At 33.3% G+C, this 22901-nt stretch overlaps 1 protein-coding gene across 1 annotated transcript in view; it reads right to left on the bottom strand.

Moving 5' to 3' along the window:
* Positions 1–22901, bottom strand: part of DMD (dystrophin) — a 2219276-nt gene that overhangs the window by 226973 nt on the left and 1969402 nt on the right. The window contains exon 62 of the mRNA XM_051991017.1: positions 15800–15860. Within this exon, the coding sequence (XP_051846977.1) occupies positions 15800–15860 (61 nt within the window). The remainder of the gene's footprint in view (positions 1–15799; positions 15861–22901) is intronic.

The following is a 22901-nucleotide window of genomic DNA, read 5'->3' as shown; positions in this document are numbered from 1 at the left end:
AAATGCCACAAGATGGTTATTGGGAACAAGAATATTGTGGATGAGTTCAGAAACAAAAAACAGATAACAGAATTGAATATTTTGGAGAAAGAGCAGTTCCTGAATATAACACTCTTTAGTTGTTGTTGCTTTTTTAAAAATCCATGCTAGAATTAATGAATTACTATAAAGGAGATCATTCACTGAGTCTTGACAATGTACAGAGGATATTCTCAGAAATAATTTTTCTTAATACCAATAACTTTCTAGATTGCTGAATGCAGAAATTTTTTTTCTTATATTGAAAGTTATAAAGTTCTAAAAAGTTCTAAAAAATTTCTAATGTGACTGGACTGAATTACAGAATGGATTTTTGATTTTTTTTATTATAAGAAAAAGATTTCTATTCCAATTGTCAGAAAAGTACTTAAGACTTTTTTTTTTTTAAAAAAATTGTTGTTGTTTAGGGTTTTTTTTTTTTGTTTTGTTTTGTTTTTTAAGAGGGACTATGAGGAGTGGAGAGCACAATGTGGCAGAACAACTTAGTAGGACTTAAAAGTTTTTTCCTTTGAGAAAAGCACAGTTTAAGTAACCAGATCAGTGTTCCAAAGTCTAATATTAAGCAAGTTATCAGTGTGAAGAGGCAATAAAGAGTTTGTATTTGTTATTGTTATTTTTTAAAAATATGGTCTGGGCTCCTGATGACCTAGATGAAGAGAACAGGAAACAGTCTCCCCAGGGAAAGGATTAGAAGCAAAGAGAAAGGCAAAGGGCTACTGGAGGAATGTTTGGGAACTCCTAAATATTAGAAATTATGTGAAAAATTAAGTAATAAAATAAATTATTTAAGTAAAGGCTATGTATAGAACCTAAATGAAGAACTCAAGATTTATTTAATGTCTTGTTAACTGTGGCAAAGGTTTCCCCAAAACATAATCATTGTGTCTTACATCAATGGAACTCTTATTCAATGGAATAGGAGCTTCAGGAAAGGGAAGAAAAGAAAGAATAAATATAATTCCATTCTTCTGGGTGAAATAAACATGTTCCATATACACTTTCCTTTCTATCCTAATAACATACATGTGAATGAAGGGAAGATTACCAAATTTCCAGTATAGTATCTCAAACATTCTTAATTTGATTAAGTTTTCCAATATAGTACCAAATATATGCTACATAAAGAAGATACTGCACTCACAGTTACTCAGAAGACCTGGATTTAAGTCCTACTTTTTTCTGTTTCTAGAGCTCTGAGCTTGGAGTCAGGAAGATCTGAGTTCAAATATGAGCTCTGACACTAGCTGTGTGACCCTAGGTTGGTCTTGGTTTTGCCTTAGTTTCTTTATCTGTAAAATGGGGGTGATAACACCTACCTTCTAGGATTGTTTTAAGGATCAAATGAGAAAATTTTAAAGTGTTTAATATAGTGCCTGGCATATGGTAATCACTATATAAATATTAGTGATGATGATGATGATGATGATGATTACGTTATTTGGGACAAGTCACAAACTAACAGATTATCTACATGGAATAAATCTACTTGCCTTGTCTACTTCTCAGTGTAATTATAAAACTTAAATGAAATAAGAAAAAATTGCTTTTAAACTACTATACAAATAGAATAATATGCTATTATTATTGTTACTGAATCTACTCAGATTGAGTCTACAACTGTTTTTGTCATTAGTCATTAATCTAATCACATAGGAATCTAATCACAAGGCAAACAACTGATGACTATGAATGTTTTTAGTTATCTGGTCATATAGAGAAAAAGAGCCACAGAGAACTGGTCTCAGGTTTATCTTTACCTTTTTCTATGGAAATTTTGGGAAAGTTGGTGCATCTGATCTCTGATATTTATTTCATCAATGTGATTACTCAGAGAATTTCACATAATCTTTAAACAATTGCATTGAAGACTGAAAACCTAGACCTGACTCTTTGCTTTCTGTCAAATATATTATGATCACTAGTCATCATTTCTAGTGGTTATCAACAGAATTAAGTGCAAGGTTTAAGAGTATTGTCTCTTTCCTTTTTCATATGCCCCTTTTCTGATAGGATTGATGATGCAATGAGAACAAAATAGAGGAAATATGAAGGTTAATTTCTGCTTCTCTACAAAACTATTCTCCTAAATCTCTCCCTCTCTACTTCAGAATCACAGAATTTTAGGGCTGGAAAGGAATTATTCCAGTACAACCATTTTACTGATTGAGAATAATGAGGCTCACAGAGCACAGAACTGGTTACTGGGAGAGTTGGATCCAGAGTTCAAGCTTTCTGACTTTGAGTCTGGTGCTCTTTTCACTATAATATGCTGCCTCAGGAGTTGTTAGAAGCACCAGAAAAGCTTTACAAAAATGCCATAGAATTATTGGCTTACAATAAGATTGCACAGTGATAAGTCACATCCCAATATCTATCCATCCAATTATACAGGCAACTAAAAGCATCATCACTGACAGAAAAATAAAATTCACTTTAGTCGGCTACCTTGGCTGCAGCTGTGTGCAGTGATGCACAACTGGAAATGTAGGCAGAAATTCATGTCAAGAAAGCAAGATTATAATTTTAAAGACTGACAGGGATGGTAATAATGACAGCAGGAAGGAAAATCAAAAATTTCAGAGCTAAGCTGTTATTTTATCATCTTTATGGCAATGAGGCCTACTACTGTTTTCATAGCCAATTGTTAATCTAACCAGTATCAATTAATGTCCATATTCAGCACTATACAGAGTTCAGAGGTCAACTAAGCCCTTTAATTTTTCAGTTAAGGAAACTCAGGGAAATTAAATGTTTTGTCCAAGGTCACACAGGTATCAACTATCAGAGATGGGATTTGAATCCAAGAACTTTAATTCTAAGGCCATTGTACTTTGTGTTATAGTCTATGTCTAAAAAGCAAGATAGAGAAGAGACAAGGAAACTTATTGGATACAGGATTGTGTTGGAAGTACAGTGAATTTGGGGGCAACTAAGTGACACTGAAAATAGGGCACTGGGTCTGAAGTTAGAAAAATTCCTTTTTGTGAGTTCAACCTAACCTCAGACACTTATTAGCTTTGTGACCTGAACAAAGTCTTTTACTCCTTTTGGACTCAGTTTCCCATCTGTAAAATAAGCTGGAGAAGGAAATAATAAACCATTTCAGTATCCTTGCCAAGAAAGCCCCAAATGGGGTCACAAAAAGTTGGACACGAATGAAATGGCTGAATAACAACAACAGTGAATCTGGGGTGTGTAAAAAGCTCCTGAAAAGCTCTGGTATTGTGCAGGGAATTTAGAAGATTAGCAGGTCATTAGCTGGCTGTGCTAATCCATCAAACTGTAAGAGAGTCAAGGGCAGTGGGAATGGAAGGGGGAGATGTGCTTACGTGGATTAAAGCCTGCATGATGTGGGTACAAAATCAGGGACAGAGAATCTACAGATCAAAGCAAGTTCAAAGTTCAAAGCCAGAAAATTGACAGGCCCTAAAGTACCAAATCCAGAGGCTCAGCAGGAAACTCTCGTTTAAATTTACAAGCAGCAAATACGAAGCCAGAGGAGTTCACTCAGGATCAGGAAAAGGAACAGGGTGCTTTCAGAAGGATCATTTACTTTGTGGTGAGGTCGGGGGTGGGGTGGGAACCAAACCCCAAACCTAAAACAAAACATGATCTACATCCTCTCCCTCTCAGCTTTCTCTGGGCTATAAGCTGAAGGCTGATAAAGCTGTGAGTTTAGACAAATAACTGGGTATAGATTGGAACCAGTTGTAGCACTCCCTTTGGCTTACACTACATTCACACCAGCATATTCACATTCACAATTAGGGTCATTTTAGGGGTAACCCTCTAAGGCTGTCTTTTTAACACTGATGCTCTCTCTCAATAATTAGCCAGCAAAGCAGCCTGAATTTTCTATTAGCAAAAGTATTATTAAGAATTAATTAACAATTTTAAACATTTCCCCACCCCAAAATTTCCCAAAGGGCTTACATTTTTTAGTAAGACACACTTATTAGATACGTGTATGGTAACTCCCACCCCTAGAATTCTTTCTCTTTTTGTAAACCATCACCCAACTCCCCTTGGGGATACTTTTTTGGGAGAGGGGTAAGGCATTTAGGCTCTCAGGATGGTTTTCTTGAGTCTATCAGGGTAGACACTTTTCTTGATGCAAAGTTGGGGGTGGAGGTCACATTCCTTAAAGGTTTCTCCCTTGTCTAGCTACCTCTCAATATCAGTATCAGACATCAGGTTTGTGTATTTCTCCTCCAGGCTGAATGAATTATCTTCTATTGGTATTATACTGCCAATATCTTATTGTAGAAGGAGGAGTGAAAGGGGGAAAAAGTCCTTTCCTTCTCTTTAGGAGGCTGCCTTCACAAAGCCCTCCCTATCCTGGAATCCTAAATTGTAGAACTGGCTTGTTATTTTTAAATAAAGGCTCAAGGGACACCACTGATTTTCTCTGCAAAACACATATTGTTTCCTTCTTGATTCAATCAGAGAAGTTCCACCTCATAAAGGGATCACAGGGGTAAACACATTTTGTTTACATAACAAAAATCTTACCAGTGTGACTCCATTGTTGTGAAATAGTAGAAAAATTCCTAATGTCTACTTTACTCTTTTTGATTATATTTTGGGTCCTCTGTGATTATTTTGCACCTAGGTTGGGGAAAGGGAAAGGGAAGCAGAGAAAGTGGGACCACTATTCCTTTCCTTTCCCCACTTTCCACTCCCTTAGATAAGAAAGGACAAATAAGAAGCACTTTCTAACTCATGACATGTTGGTACAAATATATATTACTATTCTCTATAATTACCAGAAGTCAGGGCAAGATGTAGGCAGGCAAACAGCAATGAGGGGGACAAAGGATGGAAGGATGGGACAGAGGAGTGGGAAATATGGAAAGATATAACAGAATAGCAGTCATATTTGCTGGCAGATAAGATTCAGTAGATCTTGGTGAAGGACAGAGTGAGTAGAAGACTTGTAAAAAGTGTGGAAGCAGGCTGTGAGTATCAGCAATTAATGTATTGGTCAGAAAATTTACATGTATCACACTAGACAGATCAGCTCCAAGCTTGTTGTTTCTCCCCTATTCATGAAGACAAGACCTGACCAATGACATCAGGAAGGTTGTGTCTTGACTTGCAAGTAAACTGGATTTAAGTGAGACAGAATTGTGCAAAGTCATCAGTCTCACTCTCCTGCAGATCAGAGCAAGGACCATAGCTAAAAGGGAAAAGTAACACTGAAGAAATATAAAGATATATCCTCACAGCTGGATACATCATACCTTCCTTCTCCAGGAAACTCAGCATTGGGAAAACTCATTATGATGAAAGATTAAATCTGCCTGGGATTCACATCTCATCAGTATCCTATGCTCTTCTGATTGCATTCTATGCTTTGAGGTCAGGGTCATAGATTCTAGGGCCTCAATTTAAAGAGGAATCAATTTTTCTCTCTATCTCCATCACTTTTGGATGTCTCTGAAACTCTCCATCCCCTTTTTGAACTTCCTTTTTTGTGTTTTCTTCTCCTATTAGATTGGAGTTCCTTCAAGTCAAGAATTGTGTTTTATTTGTATCCCTCTTACTTCACCACAGTGCCTGGCATAAACTAGGAGCTTAATAAATGTTTATTGATTTTCTTTTAAAAAATTATTTATTTTAATACACATTGCTTTATGAATCATGTTGGAAGAGAAAAATCAAAACAAAAGAAAAAAGCCATGGGAGAGAAAAAAAAAAAAAAAACAACAACAGAAAAAAGAAGTGAACATAGCATGTGCTGATTTATATTCAATCTTCATAGTTCTTTTTCTGGATGCAGATGGTGTTTTCAGTCCAAAGTCTATTGGGATTGCTTTGGATCACTGAACTATTTGAAGAACCAAGTGTTTCATAGTTGATCATGCACATTCTTGTTGTAACTGTCTACAGTGTATTCCTGGTTTTGCTTGTTTTGCTCAGCATTAGGCCTTTCCAGGCCTTTATAATATCAGCTAATTCATCGTTTTTAATGGAATAATATTACATTACCTTCATGTATCATAGCTTACTCAGCCATTCCCCATTTATGGTCATCTATTCATTTTCCAATTTTTTACTATCACAAAAAGAGCTGCTACAAACATTTTTGCACATGTGGATCCATTTCCCTCCTTTATGATTTCCTTGGGATACAGACCCAGTAGGGACATTGCTAGGTCAAAAGTTATGCACAGTTTTATAGTTTTTTGAGCATAGTTCCAGATTACTTTCCAGAATGGCTGGATCATTTCACAACTTCATCAACAATGCATTAGTATTATCCCCACATTCCCTTTATTATTATCTTTTCCTGTCATTTTAGCCAATCTGAAAGGGGTGAGGTGGTACCTCAGAATTGTTTAATTTTGTATTTCTCTAATCAACTGATTTAGAGCGTTTTTTTTCATATAACTATTGACGGCTTTAATTTTATCATCTGAAAATTGTTGTTTATATCCTTTGATCATTTATCAATTGGGGAATGACTTATATTCTTATAAATTTGACACAGTTCTTTATATATGTTAGAAAGGAGACCTTTATCAGAAATACTGACTATAAATTTTTTTCCCCCAGTTTTGTACTTCCCTTTTAATCTTGTTTCTGTTTGTTCAAAAATTTTTTAATTTAATGCAACAAAAATTGTTCATTTTTCTTTTCATAATGTTCTCTAGATTTTCTATGTCATAAATCCCTTCCTTCCTCAAAGATCTTATAGGTAAACTATCCCTGCTCTCCTAATTTGTTTATGGTATCATCCTTTATGCCCAAATCATGTACCCATTTTGAATTTATTTTGGCATGTGGTTTGAGATGTAGGTCTATACTGAGTTTCTGACATATTATTTTCCACTTTTTCTTAGCTATTTTTGTCAAATAGCGGATGCTTATTCCAGAAACTGGAATATGGGGGCTTATCAAATACTACATTACTATAGACCTTGATTATTGTGTCATGTGTATCTAATTTATTCCACTCTTCCACCACTCTATTTCTTAGTCAACCAAATGGTTTTGATGACTGCTGCTTTATAATATTAGTTTTGGTACTGCTAATCCACCATCCTTTGTATTTTTTTTTTTCCATTTATTCCCTTGATATTCTTGACCTTTTGTTCTTCCAGATGAATTTTGTTGTTATTTTTTCTAGTTCAAAAAAACAATTTTTTGACAGGTTGATTGGTATGACACTGAACATGTAGATTAATTTAGGCAGAATTGTCATTTTTATTAGATGAACTCGATGTACCTGTGAACAATTGATAATTTTCCCAATTGTTTAGATCTGATTTAGACACTTTAGACACACATATTTTATTTTGTCTATAGTTATTTTAAGTGAAATTTTTCTTTCTATTTCTTGCTTATGGGATTTGTCAGTAATAAGTAGAAATGCTGATGATTTGTATGGGTTTATTTTATATCCTGCAACTTTGCTAAAGCTGTTAACTGTTCCCAGAAGGTTTTTGGATGATTTTCTACAATTCTCTAAGTGTATCATATCATCTGCAAAGTGTGATAGTTTTATTTCCTCATTACATACTCTAGTTCCTTTAATTTTTTTCTTTCTTATTGCTAAAACCAACATTTCTAGTACAATGTTGAATAATAGTGATGATAATGGGCATCCTTGTTTCACCCTTGATCTTATTGGGAATGCATCCAGCTTCTCTTCATTACAAATAATGCTTGCTCTTGGTTTTAAATAGATACTGCTTATTATTTTAAGAAAGCTCTCTTTATCTCTATGCTCTCTAGTATTTTTAATAGGAAAGAGTAATGTTTATTGATTTATTGATGACTTGATCTGAAGAGCTTTAAGGTTGGATACAAATACTTAAAATGTAGAGGCAATTAAAGTAATAGCTTACATTTAATATAGTATTTATAGCTATAAATTGCATTTATATGCATTAGGAAAGAAGAAAATAGCATCTATTAAATACTACTATGTACCAGACACTGTATTAACTTTAACAAATATTGTTTCATTTGTTTCCTTTGGCAACTTTGGGAGGCAGGTACTGTTATATCATTTGATATTTGCAATAATATGAGAGACATAGTACCATTTTTCCTTTATTTTATAGATCAGAATCACAGAATCTCATAATTGGAAGACACTGAACCATCTATATGGTAGAGGGGATAGAATTGTTGGACTTAAGAGTAAAGAAGAGTTTGAAGACATTTAAGTAATTTGAATGACTCTGAATAAGTCACTCAACCTTAGGAAAAAGGGATTAATTAATAGCAACTATCTCATAAGATTGTGAATATCAAATGAGATTATAGATGGAAAGTACTATGCAAATCTTAAGGTGTTGAGCCAATCCCCCCTTTCTTGCCATTAGAACTAGAAATTGAGTTTAAAAAAAAAAGAGCCCAGAAAAAACCTTGAAGCTCTGACAACCTTTATATATCATTGTGTCATAAACTTTAAGTGTATTATCTCGATCCTTGCTAAGATAATTTCCTGTCCTTTTGAGTATTGTCCCTTGCCTTGCTGTCTCCTGTCTTTGCCCTTCTTATCTTGAGTCCTGTCCTATCAGGATTAATTTATCATTCTTTCCTCGAATTAAGGTTTCTTCATCCTCCCAGTGTCCTCACCCCCTTATCTGCCTTTGTTTCTCCTATAAGATAAATCAAGGCAGGGAACCTCAGTTAGCTAAAACCCTATATAAGTTCCCTGCCTTGATTTATCTGCGCTGAATGCTTTGGACTAGAGTCCCATATAGTCAGCTAGCTTAAATTCCACATTAAAGATTAAAAAACAATCTCTGCTTGCCTCATTTTCTCTGGTATCACAAAGGTGCTGCCACATATACCAGCTGTTATCATTAGAATATATAAGAGGCTATCTAGACCAAAGCAAAACCATTTTTTTGACAGATCTAATTAATTTATTCAGTTTAGGGGATGTCTAATAAGGAAATTTTACTAATGGAGTTTTGAACTTACTTATATTCTTATAATCTATTTATAATCTAAACCAAGGGTGGGAAACATCTGACCCACAGGTTGTGTAACACCCATGAAACCAACAATGAGTTGAAAGCTAGGTACGATAATCTCCCACTGCTTTAGTTTTATAACTTGATAATTAATAACTTGATAGCCTGTGAATGATTATAAATAAATTATAATGCTATTATATAATTTATTTATATTTATATTTTCATATATTATTTATTATATATAATTATAACTGTATTTAATATAAATAAATAAATAAATTATGAATATCCTTTGGCAGAAAAAAGGTTCCTCATCCCAATCTAAACTATTATGCATCAGAGCCTTCTGGATTGAATATAGGTCTTCCTGGTTTTGAATTTCAACCCCACTTCTCATTCTCACCCATATCTGCATGATAATAACAACTGATGAATTTAAAATTTCATTGTTTTGATTCACTTATCTCAGTTGTGTTTGATTCTTTGTAACTTTGTAACTCCATTTCTCCAACTTGTTTTACAAGTAAGGAAATTGAAGTAGCTCTTTACTGAGAGGTTAAGGGATTTGGGCATGGCCACATAAACTGATAAGTGTCTGAGACCAGATTTGAACTTGGGAAGATAAATCTTCCCTACTCCTGGCCCAGCATTGTGCCCTATGGCGCCTTCTAGCAGTCCTGGTGTGTTACACATATTATCTTGCTTGATTTCACTCCAAGCATGAATGAACTCATATCTTCCATTGCTAACTCCAATGCTCCATGTTGCTTTTTCCTACATGGAGCAGTGAAGCAAATTTCATTGGGCATAAGAGATAAGGAAAGAAAAATACTTTTCAGGCTACCTATTATTTATTTTTTATTTTGGCTATGAAGTATAAGGATAAACATCCATGGACAAAGAGTAGTCAAATGAAGCACACATAAAGATGCCTTAAAAGTAAGCATGAAGCAATTCACTGATATTGATAAAGCCAGAGTAGCATTATCTTTCACTGATTGGATGCTCCATAAATATATCTCTACAGAGGAATGGGAGACAGTCTATATTTACCATCTTCCTAATCCTTTTACAAATCATTTGATAGAAATACAAAGGTAAAACTTTCATTTGGCCCCTTCATATCCTTCAAATCCTTCATAGTATACTGGTCCCCAACTAGCCTTTAGATATAACTGATAAATATGGTACTGGATCCAAGTCCTAAATTTGTTTGTTAATTCTCACTTCTATGAGAGATAATGAGAAGAAACTAAAATAAAATAGAACTTTAGGGAATATGAATGAATTCTATAGTACAAAATCACGAAAAATATGAAGAGAATGAATTTGAACTATTCATAAAATCTGCAAATTTTAAAACTTGAGAACATACTTGAAGGATATAGTTTAAAAAGTAGGCACTCTTATGTTTGTTTATATACATATATGCATGTGTATATGTACATATATATGTTTGCCAGTATCATAAAAAAGATTTTGAAATAATCCACTTAAAATTACTTGAAAGGTCAAGGAATATGGAAAAAAATGCATATTATTTTATGACTCATGATGATTACATAATATTGGGTAAAATGTAAAACACAATTAAATTTCAAACATACCCTGCATTGTCATCTCCCTGAAATTGGTTTGAATATTTCTTTGAACTTCTCTCCCAAAAGGATCTTGGACTGGAAGAAGAGAGAGACTAGAGAAGTATTTTATAAAAAGGCCAAAGAAAGAAGAATATACATGAGGATTTAAGATATTTTTGTCTTTGATTAACACTTGATTTTAAGCTCAAGATCAAAATGGTAACTGGTATATAGTACTTTAAAGTTCACAGAGTGCTTTTTATACTTGAAACTAGTTAACATTATATGGCAGATAGGTGACCAGTTTATGTGTCAATTGTTTAGTAGTATGTATATGTATTAGCACAACCCTACTGAAAAAAATGCAGATATTAGGCAAAAAAGTTCTTCCTTGCTCAGAAAAGAATTAAACCTTTGGAATTTATTGCCCTGAAATACAATGTTAAGCAAGAGGTAGAAAGTAGTTTAAGAAGAGACTAGATAAATTCATAGATGATAAATTTTAGATAGACTATCAAATTCACTATCATCACAGTATATTCATAATCTTTAAGAATAATACAATGAAACAAAAGACCTTTTTTTTCTCATGGCATGTTCCTTGGTGCCACTGCCTGAGACAGAATATTAATCACATGTTAACCAATGTGGTGGTTCTTCTCTTCTTACAACACATATTTAGGGACATACTTCATGGACACTTGGAATTTCTACTTCTTATGTTAGTCCAGCATACAGTCAAATAATTTCCTAACTCATTAAGAAAACAAGAAAGATAACTTTTGGCTCAGTTTGGTTTCTCCATATGGGAGCATGCTACAATAAAAAAAAAGGTGAAAGAAATCCTAACAGAATGCAGCATCTGGTTAAAGGCCATTATATTGAAATTTTCATGAGGTTGTCAGTAGTCTAAGAAACTTCAAAATGGCAGCAAATGGAAAAAAATGTACTTAGAACAGGTTGAACATTGTTGGTGATTATATTTTCAGGGGCAATGAAAACTGCAATGAAATAACGTAAAAGAGATTCTGGCAGAAATAAGAAAGCCTCAAGGGAGAAGAAATATGAAAAATGTAACAATGATCTATGTTATAGACTAATAAAGAAGACAAACATGAGGTTTAAAGTATCAAAATCAAGGTTTTTAGTATTACATGTGGAGTTGATGCTGGGGTTGCAGACAAAACAATGTCTGATTTACTGTCTAGGGAGAAAGATGTTAGTAATGAGTTAAAAATTCAGGGATGAGCACAAAACTGATCACATATACATCCAGGAAGTAGTGTATTGTTAGGGAATGAGGCATTTATGATCCAGATGATTCTCTAATAGTTACAATAAGTAGGCAAATTATAACACCATTAAGAAAATGGCCAAAAATGTCTGATTTTGCAATTGGCCCTTTGTGGTAACTTTTATGTGGAAGTTAGGGTAAGTAAAAGGCATGAAGAAAAGTGAAGAGAGAGGCCAAAGTAATAAATTAGTATGTTTTCTTTCTTATTTTTTTTAACAGAAAAAGGAATATAATTCTTTACATGCTTTATAACTACATCGTTTTCATTGAATCAAAGGTTCAAAATCTTTTAAGACTAATACAATCGAACAAAATACCTATGGTCTCTCATGGCCAAGGCTCAACAAATTACTGCCATTGGGCCTGTTGAACAAAGAATACTTTTAACATTTTAAAATAAAGTTCTATTATATTTTAAAAAGATAAAAAGCCATTCTTAGCTCTAGGACTGGGAAAAGAAAAACAGGCAGAGGGCTCCATTGATCGATGTTTGCCTATTTAGTTACTACTAATTAATCACATAGCTATACAATTGCATATATACACAAGTTATAAATCATGAACAATAGTAATAACTGACATGTACATAGCATTTTAGAATTTACCGACATCTCAGAATAGCCTTGAGCAATTGGTAGGTGTGGTGAGAGCAATGTAACAGGGTCTCTGCCATTGGCTCAACTAGATTTTGGGGTTTGTATTTTTTCTCTAAAAGTCAGGGAAGCTGTCTTTGACTTGTGATGGGTTCAGGATGTTAGTGCTCCAATCATTAATGAGGATTCCTAGCCCCCTACAGGTATACAAGGTATACAGGTATACTTAAATCTATAAGAGATCAATGTCACTAAGACTTTGTCTTATTACAGACAAATCACACACATCTGCCACACACACACACACACACACACACACACCAAATGTATTTTCATATGGAGCTGTGGATTATGCCTACTTGGACCAATGTCGTCCCCTTGCTGACTATCTTTTCCATGTTATTTATTGTTAAGTATATTTCTTTTTTGTTAATTTTTGGAATGTCTATATGGGGCACATTTTCTTTCCATCTTAAACCACCAGACCAGCTTGAATAAGACCTGAACTATAACAGGAGGATAAATATTATTATCTTCATTTTATAGCTGAGAAGATTGAAGTATGATTTTTCTCAAGGTCACAATAAGTGTCCATAAGTGGAGTTCAGATTTGACACTTATATTCATGCCATATATCTTATATTACACAAGTGAAAAAAAAAAAAGACCAATTCCTAAATCCAAGGACCTTACCCTTTCCCAAATAAAATAAATTTAAAAAGAAAAGAAAAGCCTATCTACATGCCTATATTCATCTATTTATTTATTTTCTTTAAAAAAAAAAACAAACACCTTTCAACTTTTTACTATTAAGCTACTTAGAATATGTACTTTGGGCTTCAGAAAGAGAGAGGTATATGGAGAATATGAAATATTTGGTTCAATTTCTATCTTATACACTGGGATAGTAGGCAAATCACAATCTCTCTGACCTTAGTTTCCATATTCCATATTGAATCTTATGGCTTTTTTTCAATTCAAAATCTATAATACTCTTATCTATCAGGCAAATATGAGAGAAATGGAAGTATTCACTTGGAAGAAGTGGATTTGTGAAATAAAGATCAATCATGTACATTGTTTTCTCTCTATTGTAACTGAAGATTGATTAAGTAAGGAAACCAAATTTCTTGTTAAAATGTGAATTATTTGCTCCTTTAAAATTGTAATTTTTCTTCAGTTTCTTTTCATTTGTTTCCTATAACTGAATGTCAAGAGAGAAATGACACATAGACCTCAGTCAATGAATAACTAAAAAGATATTGAGGGTAGTCAGAAATCACTGTCCTTCATTGGCCTCAAATATATGACAATGTGAAAACACAGCCATAGAGATTTCTGATAAATAAGTGTCTTTGGATGAATCTAGAACAAATTACCTGAGAAAAAGAAGAATAAATCCTTATTTTGGCTCAGATAGAAAAGAAATTAGATTGTATAAAAGATATTATTTTCTTATTTCCAATTTCCTGGTCTTTAAATTCAGATCCATTCAATTACCAGATTTCCATAAGACTTAGAGAGCACATGGGAAAACTCTTTAGTTATTCTAATAGGCATGAAATTTTTAACTATTCTATAGGAATCACCATGCATGTAGACATGAAAACCCAAAAGGAAAATATAAAAGGAAATTTTTGGAAACAAACCAGTTTCCTGGTTTAGTATTTGGTTTGTAATTTTTTCAAAAAAAAATTTTTTTTTCAGTATTGCTGAAATTAGAAGAGAAATATGCAATGAAGTCATAATAACTCATATCTTAATAATAGTATTTGTAAATTTATAAAGCATTTTATTTACAATTTATCTGGCAAAGTAGGTTATTGTGTGTGTTGTGTGTGCCTATTCTAAAGACAAACAAACTGAGGCCTGGAGAATTATGTGGCTTAAATAAAGTAAGATCTAATAGATATTAAATCCCAAACCTTCTGACTACAAGAGCAATGCCCTTTTTACAACTTTTCTCCTGATAAATTCTAATTAGACAACTGGCATGTGAAAAGAAACATACAGACTTGAAGTATAGAAGAATTGGAGTTTTTCTTGAGACAACTCAGTTTTGAGGATGAGATAAAATTCAAAAATAAAAATTTTGGATTACTGTTAAGTTAAAAAGAAATTGCTGAAAAGTTAAAAGAAAAAGAAGGTAAAACCAGCCTGGATAAAAGCTATCAGTCTGAGCAAACAGGAAAATTTAAAATATTTTAGTCAGCCTTTGTGTAAAGACTTCAAGTGCTTTTAAGGACTCTTTTTTTCCTTTTCATGATCAAGTTTCCTGACCTTAACTGTGTTGAGAACTCTTTGGAAGCTCAGTAAAGATTAAGAACCCCTTCAAAAAATAATGTTTTTACATGAATAAACTAAATTAAAATATACAGGATTACAAAGGAAGCCAATTATATTGAAACAAAGATACAGTTTCCCGCTTCCCCCCAACCATTCAAGTTCACAAACATCCAGAAATCCACTTATTGAGTCCTTAGGGGCAAGGTCTAAATACTCTAGGTTAAGAATACTTGCTAACCATTCTTGAGAAGTAACATTGAAATTAAATCTTTCTTCTTCTTAGTACATCAAAATTTGTATTCTAGTTGTCCTTCTGAATGATGTCTCTCTTTGTTGGTGCAAATGTTTCTGGGTAACAATAGTACTTTTGTACAATGCTTAACTAGTTATGTCAGAGTTTGAGGATTATTTTATTTTAAGGCCCACGAATTTGAATTTTTCCATTGGAATATGATATTAGGTGCTAGTGATTGGTTTTCTATGCAGCGAGGTCTTCTTGTAAGCTGTAGGATCATAGAATTATTGATTAAGGACTGGAAGGGCTAGTTATTCCAGTATCTTCATTGTAAAGATTAAGAAAATCAGTCCCAGAGAAGTAAAATGATTTCTCCAAAATCATACAGGCTATAAATAGTAGAGACAGGATTTGAATCTAGGCCTAGATATTCTCCTTTATAGTATGAAAGGGAAAAACCTTAAAGAATTAGTGTTATCCTTTCAAATATTAATTTCTCATACTAACCAAGTTGTCTGAAGCTATGCAGAATTGTTGTGTTGGAATAAAAGACTCTTTTGGCTTTATCACAAAGCAACATACACACTTCTTTCCCTCTCTTCTCTTCTCCCTCCTTCTCACTACACATACACTTCAAGGCTTCTCCATAATGCATCAGCAAATTTACTGTGGTAATTTTAGCATGTAGTTTACTACCTTGTTACTTTCTCAGGAAGGCTAGAAATAGGAATGTTGCAGACCAGGCACGTCTGGCTCATGGGAACAAATGTATATTTGAATATACAGATTAGCTACGATAAATATTTCTTTTTCACTTTACTCTTCAGACTTACTTGATGTAGTATGGCACTTTGTTTGGTGAGATTGCTCTCTCCCACGGACCCTGGACAGAAGCTGAGGAAGAAAAAGAAAAAGAAAAAAAGACTTGAGGCCAAGTTCAAAGCAAACAGGAAAGACAAAAATTAATTTCTCTAATTACAATGTTAAACTGATACTGATCTATTTGCTCAGTTATCCATGAAGGCACGAAGGAGTAACCTACTATTCTTAAATTTCTGCCCTATTCTAAGTGAAATTGAACTCATTCAATAACAAAGAGAGAGAGAAAGAGAGACAAAGAAATAGAGAGACAGACAGACAGACAGATAGAGAGACAGAAACACACACACATACATAGAGAGAGAGAGAGAGAGACAGAGACAGAGACAGAGACAGAGACAGAGAGAGAAAGAGGAGGGAGGGAAGGAAGGAAAGAAAACAAATGGAGGAAGGAAAAAGAAAGAGACGGAAGAAGGAAGAAAAGGAAAGAAGGGTAGAAAAAGTAAGGAAGAAAGGAAGAGATAGAGAAAGGAAGGAAAGAAAAGGAAGAAAGATACTTTCCACAGCCAAAATTACCAGACAGATAAGAAATGATAGAAGCAGATAACTTTTCTTATGTTATCATATTAGATATTTATGATATTTTATATGAGTGTGTCTCAGTTGTTTGTTTTCCTATTTGATTGACTATTCTTATTATCTCAATGGCAAAAATACAATTTTGTTTATATTTTTATTCTCTTTTGCGTGAAGGTAAAATGGAGCACCTTGATATGTTTATTTTTTTCTTGTTTAAATAGAGTCCAATTTCATTTTTATTTCTTACATTATTAACTGTGTATGTTTTATTGGCTTTCCAAATAATCATATCAAAGGGGGCTTTCAAACACTAAAAGAACAACAGAGCAAAGCAGTTTTCCCAACCTAGGTTCTTTCAGTATTAATGAAACTTTTTTATAATAAACATTTTCTATGAAAATTACTACAGGTAAAATTTAATTATACATAATGGGAATTCATTATCCAAGGCCTCCATTATATTCTAGTGAAGGCACTAATTTTAAAACCTTATTGTAATACTTATAGCTTATGGATATTTCAAAGATTTTAATATCTCTAAGGCACATGTTTGTATACTATAGGATCTTTTTTTTCCCTTGACATGAAAATAATCTAGTTTGGAGGAATGATAGTGTTTTCTGAGGAATGGCATCATGCTTAATACAGTTTCAAAAATTGATGGAGCCTTCATGCAATGTCTCTTGGAATACAAATTGAAGCAGCAATAATGCTGTACCTAGTTATTTTATCTACATAAACATCTTCCCATATTTTTATCCTATAAATAATTAGAAATACAGCTTCTGGTAACCATTACTTACAAGAGATATATTCTGAACTATGATATAAATAAATCTTATAACATAATTTAGTCCACAGTATATTAAGATGTAAGACAATGGTGTTGAAAATATATCCTTGATATGTTATATGAGCAAACAGCTTCACATAAGTTATACTCCTTCACTGCTACATAATCTGAGTAATACATTTTCAAAATCTTTGTTTTATATAGAGCAATGTGGTGATCCAATAACATAACCTTTAACGAGACGTTCTGCTTTATACCCTGGCTATATGTCACTAAAATATATGGGAAAATCAATCTATATTTAACCAATATTTGTTTTTTCCATCTTGGAATGCACCCAAACTAGTTAATTGAAGAAAAAATGGCGTTTAAAAAAACTGTCCTCACTAGTTTCTTCCCTATTCTTTCATATCCTATTCTTGAAACAGATAGACTAGGTTAATTAGAGGAGTTGATATGACCTGGGCAAAAATGTAGCATCTGATTCTCTGATTCTTTGGTAGATCAAAAAAGAAAGATTTTCCTGCATTGCTGAATAACAACAATAAGTGGCATTTCTATGGCACCTACTATGGGCCAAGGACTATGCTAATCACTTTTACAAGCATAATCTCATTTGATCCAAACAATAATTCTGGGAGATAGATGTTACACCCATTTGTAGTTGAGGAATAGTAGTTAAGTTACTTATTCAAGGTCACATGCCTTATAAATGTCTAAGGTCATATTTGGACTCAGGTCTTCTTAACACTGGGGCAGCTAGATGACACAAAGGATAGAATGCCAGTCCTGGAGGTCAGGCAGATTCATCTTCCTGAATTCAAACGTGACCTTAGACAATTACTAGATGTGTGACACTGGGCAAGCAAGTCACTCAATCCTATTTGCCATAGTTTTCTGTAAAATGAGTTGAGAAAGAAAATGATAAATCACTCCAGTATCTTTGCTAAGAGAACCCCAAACAGGGTGATGAAGAGTCAGGAATGACTAAATCGACTGAATAACAACTTTCTGACACCAAGCCCAGCACTTTATCCACTGTGCTATTCACTGTATACGAGAGTAAAAATCCATTTATTTTAACACCATGATGAGTTACTGGTGTATGAGCATTTACACTATTAGAATCAGAGTATCACTGAACTGAAAGAAATAGTATGGTTCAGGCCCATGAGTACTAAAATGAAGACGAGAATATACTTTCTCTTTTGATCTTTTGAAAACTGTCCACACTTGCCTATTATCCTATCAGAGTTTATTACCATGAATGTCATTTTTCCTTATCTAAAGAATCCTCTGGCATAGTTATAGTTGGCAAGACCTTTCTTTTATTACTTTTGAGTCTCTCTCTGAGATTTCTATTTAAGTGTTATAATTGTAGGCCATAAACAAAGATCAGTGGGTTTCTGTTTGACCTATACAAAGTTAGTTCAAGCAAATGAGAGAGAGAGAGAAAGAGAGACAGACAGACAGACACACAGAGAGAAAGAGAAACAAGAGACAGACACAGAGAGAGAGAGAGAGACAGACAGACAGAGAGAGAGACAGAGACAGAAAGAGACACAGCAAGAGACAGAGAGAGGTTGAACCAAAGTGAATTGAAAGGAAGATTTAAGATTTGTATTTATAATGTGCTTGGTACACAGATGCATTATGATAAAAACAGAAAAAAGCATTCACTTTGGAGAAAAGAAGATCTTGCTTTTAATCTACCTCCTTCTCTGTGACCAGCAGCAAGGCATTACAACTTTCTGAGCCTTAATTTCTCTCATTTGTAAAGTGAGGATAATAATAATAGGATCATAGATTTAAAACTAGAAGAGATCTCATAGTTTGTCCAACACAACTTTTTCATTTTATACACACACACACACACACACACACACACACACACACACACACACATGTATATGTGGATATATATGTATATATGTGGATATATATGTATATATGTATATATGACATGTTCACATATAGCAATGCACACAACAAAGTATTACATACTATATGTATATATATAAACATGTATATATATATACATATACAAACACACACATACTGCTTTGCAAACTTTAAAAGATGTAGGTATATATATATATGCCAACTATTATTCCTCAGAATTTGTATTCATTTAATCCTAACATAGGTACTATAGGTATTAATCATGGGCAAATTACTTTCTCCACCTACTTCACTCCTTTGTAAACTGAAAGGGTTATACTGTCTAATATCTAAAGGGTTTTGTCATTCATATGTGTTACTTTGCAATATTTTTTAAAAAGCTGATGTAGACCTAAATTTCTAAATAATGTGTTTAACCTATATATTTGTCTTAAGAAATTCCTTTCTAAAATTTTAATTTTCAAATTCAACAAAAAACCCCCAGAAATGTTTATGTAACAATGATTAATTATTGATTTTCATATTCAAAAGAACCATATGTTTTAATGTATAACAGACAAATGGGAAAAAGGCATTTTTCCCCTGAGATGTCTTTTCCTTTGCTTCATAGTTTTCAAGTTAATCTCAGCAAATATATTGCAGTCATTTTAAAATGCAGAATTTTTAAAATCAGAATGTTCTTAATACATTAAAAATATAATTTCCTCCCAGACAAGTTGTTTCCTTTCACTAAAAGGAAGTGCTTTAGAAATTAAAGCACAATTGGATGATGGTTCTATGTGAGCAGATTTGATACTCCTCAAGAGATTGTTGCAAGGGTCTTGATGGTAAATATTTTGGTCTCTTGAATGATTCTGGTCTCAAATACATTTAAGTTGGTCAAATATGTGGACCCTCTTACAAGTGTGTCCTGAGAATCATCATCTCATTTCTGGCAGTATTCCCAATGTCAAGAACAGCTGTTTCTTATCTCAAGGTACCAGTGAAAGCTTGCTATCCTTTACAAAGCAAGTTTACGTAATAGACTCTCATATCTTTAGTGCCTGGTGTGTCCATTTTTAGTAGTCTATCAAAAGCAAATTTAGAGGAAATCAGTTTTTATATGACATGCTTTCCTCTGGCATTTCTTTATACAGATGTTTCCCTCACTTCTAAGTATTATTCAAGTGTATCTTTGTGATTCACTCTCTAGGGGAAAAATCATCCATATCATGCTGCACCAGCTACCATGGGAGTATTGTCTACTGAATTTAAATAGCAAACTACATACAAATTTATTTATTCCAAAACAAATTTATAATTTTCCTTTTCATAACTGCTGTCCTAAGAACTTGAATGGTCATTGCTTTGCTTTCAAAGCTTTTCCTCCCTAGAGGTTGTGGTGTTCAATATTATGCCCAAAAAGGTTTCTAAAATCCTAGATGTCGTCTATATTATTTTAGGAAAATTCTTATTTAAACCATTTTAATACATAATGAACAGAATGTGCCAAAGCTTTGCAACCTGGAGTTAAGCCATATTTTAATCTACATGGGGGCCAAACCAGAAAATTAAAAGGAATGCTAATGTTATTTAAGCTAGGCCAGAATAGCACTCTCAGGAATTCATCCCCAAACATGTTCATTAATCCTGCTGGATCTGGGGATTGATTACCTGACAGGATCAATCAAAAAGCAGGGCAGTAAGTTAAAGAAATAAATATGGAGCTCACTTTCAATACTGGGGAATTGAACTAAGGAGAAATACATTTCCATTCTATTCTATTACATTCAATAAGCACACACTAAGCATTTGAAACAGGTTTTTGAACTTTTTTTGTTCATAACACAGCATTATTCTTTACCATGAAGAATGGAGTATAGGAAAACTAGGAAAGTTTCTCATGTGAGGTAATTGTAAACCTAAGTTCAAGATCTTGATAATTCTCAGGAGTCACACAATATTTCAAGTGTAAGTTCCACATCATTACAGATCCACCTGGCTGAAACTCATCATTCTTCAGCATATTCTGAAGAGCCACTGATCTCAATACCCAGAGGGAGGTAAAACTTAGGTAAAATGTGGCTCCTGACCTCATGAAGTCAATTGTCTTAGTAGAGCAATATGGCTTATGCACAAAGACCTATAGTACTAAATTACACATATGCCAAGACCATTCTATAAGATCCTTTGAAAAAGAGCATTTTAGTTGTGCAAAAGGTACGTGTTAGAATTCAGCAGACAAAAGAGTGGGAAATGGTTGGGGATAGAGGGTTTCAGACTGAGGGAAGAATGAAGTCAAATGCAGTATGAATAAGAATGTATTGTGAACATACAAGGAATGATAAAGGAAGATTATCAGGGATAATTTTTTCTTCAAAATACCACGTGTAGAAATGCAAAATTCACTAGTACTTAGAATTTTTAATGATATTTTATTGGGCTAAGTGCAGGAAATTCAAAAATCATCTAAATAAACTGATAAAAATTTGTTCTAAAGTTAACTTTAAAGAAATTGACTATGTCACTGTGTAGTTAATTAAAGTAAACTTACTGGGTTTATCTTAGATGTTATTTAAATTTGTGAAGATCAAAACATCATTTATTTGATTTTTTTTTTTAAAAGCCTGAAACTCTCATTATATCCCTATGCACTTACTGTATAATCAGTGTTGAATACCAGAGTGCTTAATAAAAATGAGGTGGAAGAATTCCGGAAAGCACAATTATCAGCATCTCATACATTTTGATTTGGAATCACATTATGTATCAAGAAGTAAACCCATATGAGGAAATTCAGGAATTGAATTGGGGCATTAAAAGTGTGGTGGAACCCAGCAGTATTATTCTGAACCTGCTTTTAACCAACAAAGAAGAACTGGCTGCTAAAATAGAAACAATGAGTATCATAGATGAGTAATGTTTTCGTCTTAGAATTAGTGATAGAAATTAGGAAAGTTGATCAGTCTGAAAAGCATGCTAAATTTCATGAGAATATATTTCAAAAGGTGCTGAGGAAAGGATGGTCCATTAATGGAAAGTGACCCCCAAGGGATAAGAATCTAAAAAATGAAATTTTCAAGATATAAACAAAATTATTCCAACAAGGAAGGGAAAAAGGATAGCTGTCTAAAGAGACTTATGTGGATAAAATCATGAACTAATTTAAATATAAAAAGACATAGAAAGATAGAAGAAGAATAGGTAATGGAGGAAGGTAAGAAAATGAAGGAGGAAGAATATGTTCCTGAATGCTAAAGACTACAAGGAATTGACAATGGACATGAATGCTAATATAAGGAGGTTGATCAATACTATACTATGTAACAGGAAGATCATAGAGATTGAGGTTGGAGAAAAAGTCACTGGATTTTGATATAAGGTCATTAATAATTTTTGAGAATACACTTTGCCCAAAGTGACGTGGACTTTAGTCAGGGGTCTAAATAAGAATTGGTAAAGAAACTTCTATTTTCTAGATGACATGAAACATCTGGTGGCAAAAGAAAAAACATACAGGTAGAGAAATGGGCTAAAGAAGAAATACATTGTTTTGCTTTCTGAATCAGTTTTTTCTTGATTTTTTAAATGCATTTTTAAAAACTGATTGTGTCTTTATCATCTTTTTATTTTATTTTATGTGAATATCTTCTTATGTGTATTTCATACCTTAGGAAGTTAAAGTGAAGAGAAAACTATAGTAATTAAAATTTTATGTTGTTTAATAAGACCTGGGGTTGAAATATACTGATAGGCAATGAGAAAGAACTAGAAAAAAATGAACATGTGTATTTCATTGAAATTGCTGTCTGTGAGGTTTCTATTTCCTTGTAGTGTAATGTATAAAGTGACTATTGCAAGGA

The sequence above is a fragment of the Antechinus flavipes genome, chromosome 3 (genome assembly GCF_016432865.1).
Source record: "Antechinus flavipes isolate AdamAnt ecotype Samford, QLD, Australia chromosome 3, AdamAnt_v2, whole genome shotgun sequence".
Lineage (NCBI taxonomy): Eukaryota > Metazoa > Chordata > Mammalia > Dasyuromorphia > Dasyuridae > Antechinus > Antechinus flavipes.
Note: the sequence above shows the minus strand (reverse complement) of the source record. Positions and strands in the feature narration are given on the sequence as shown.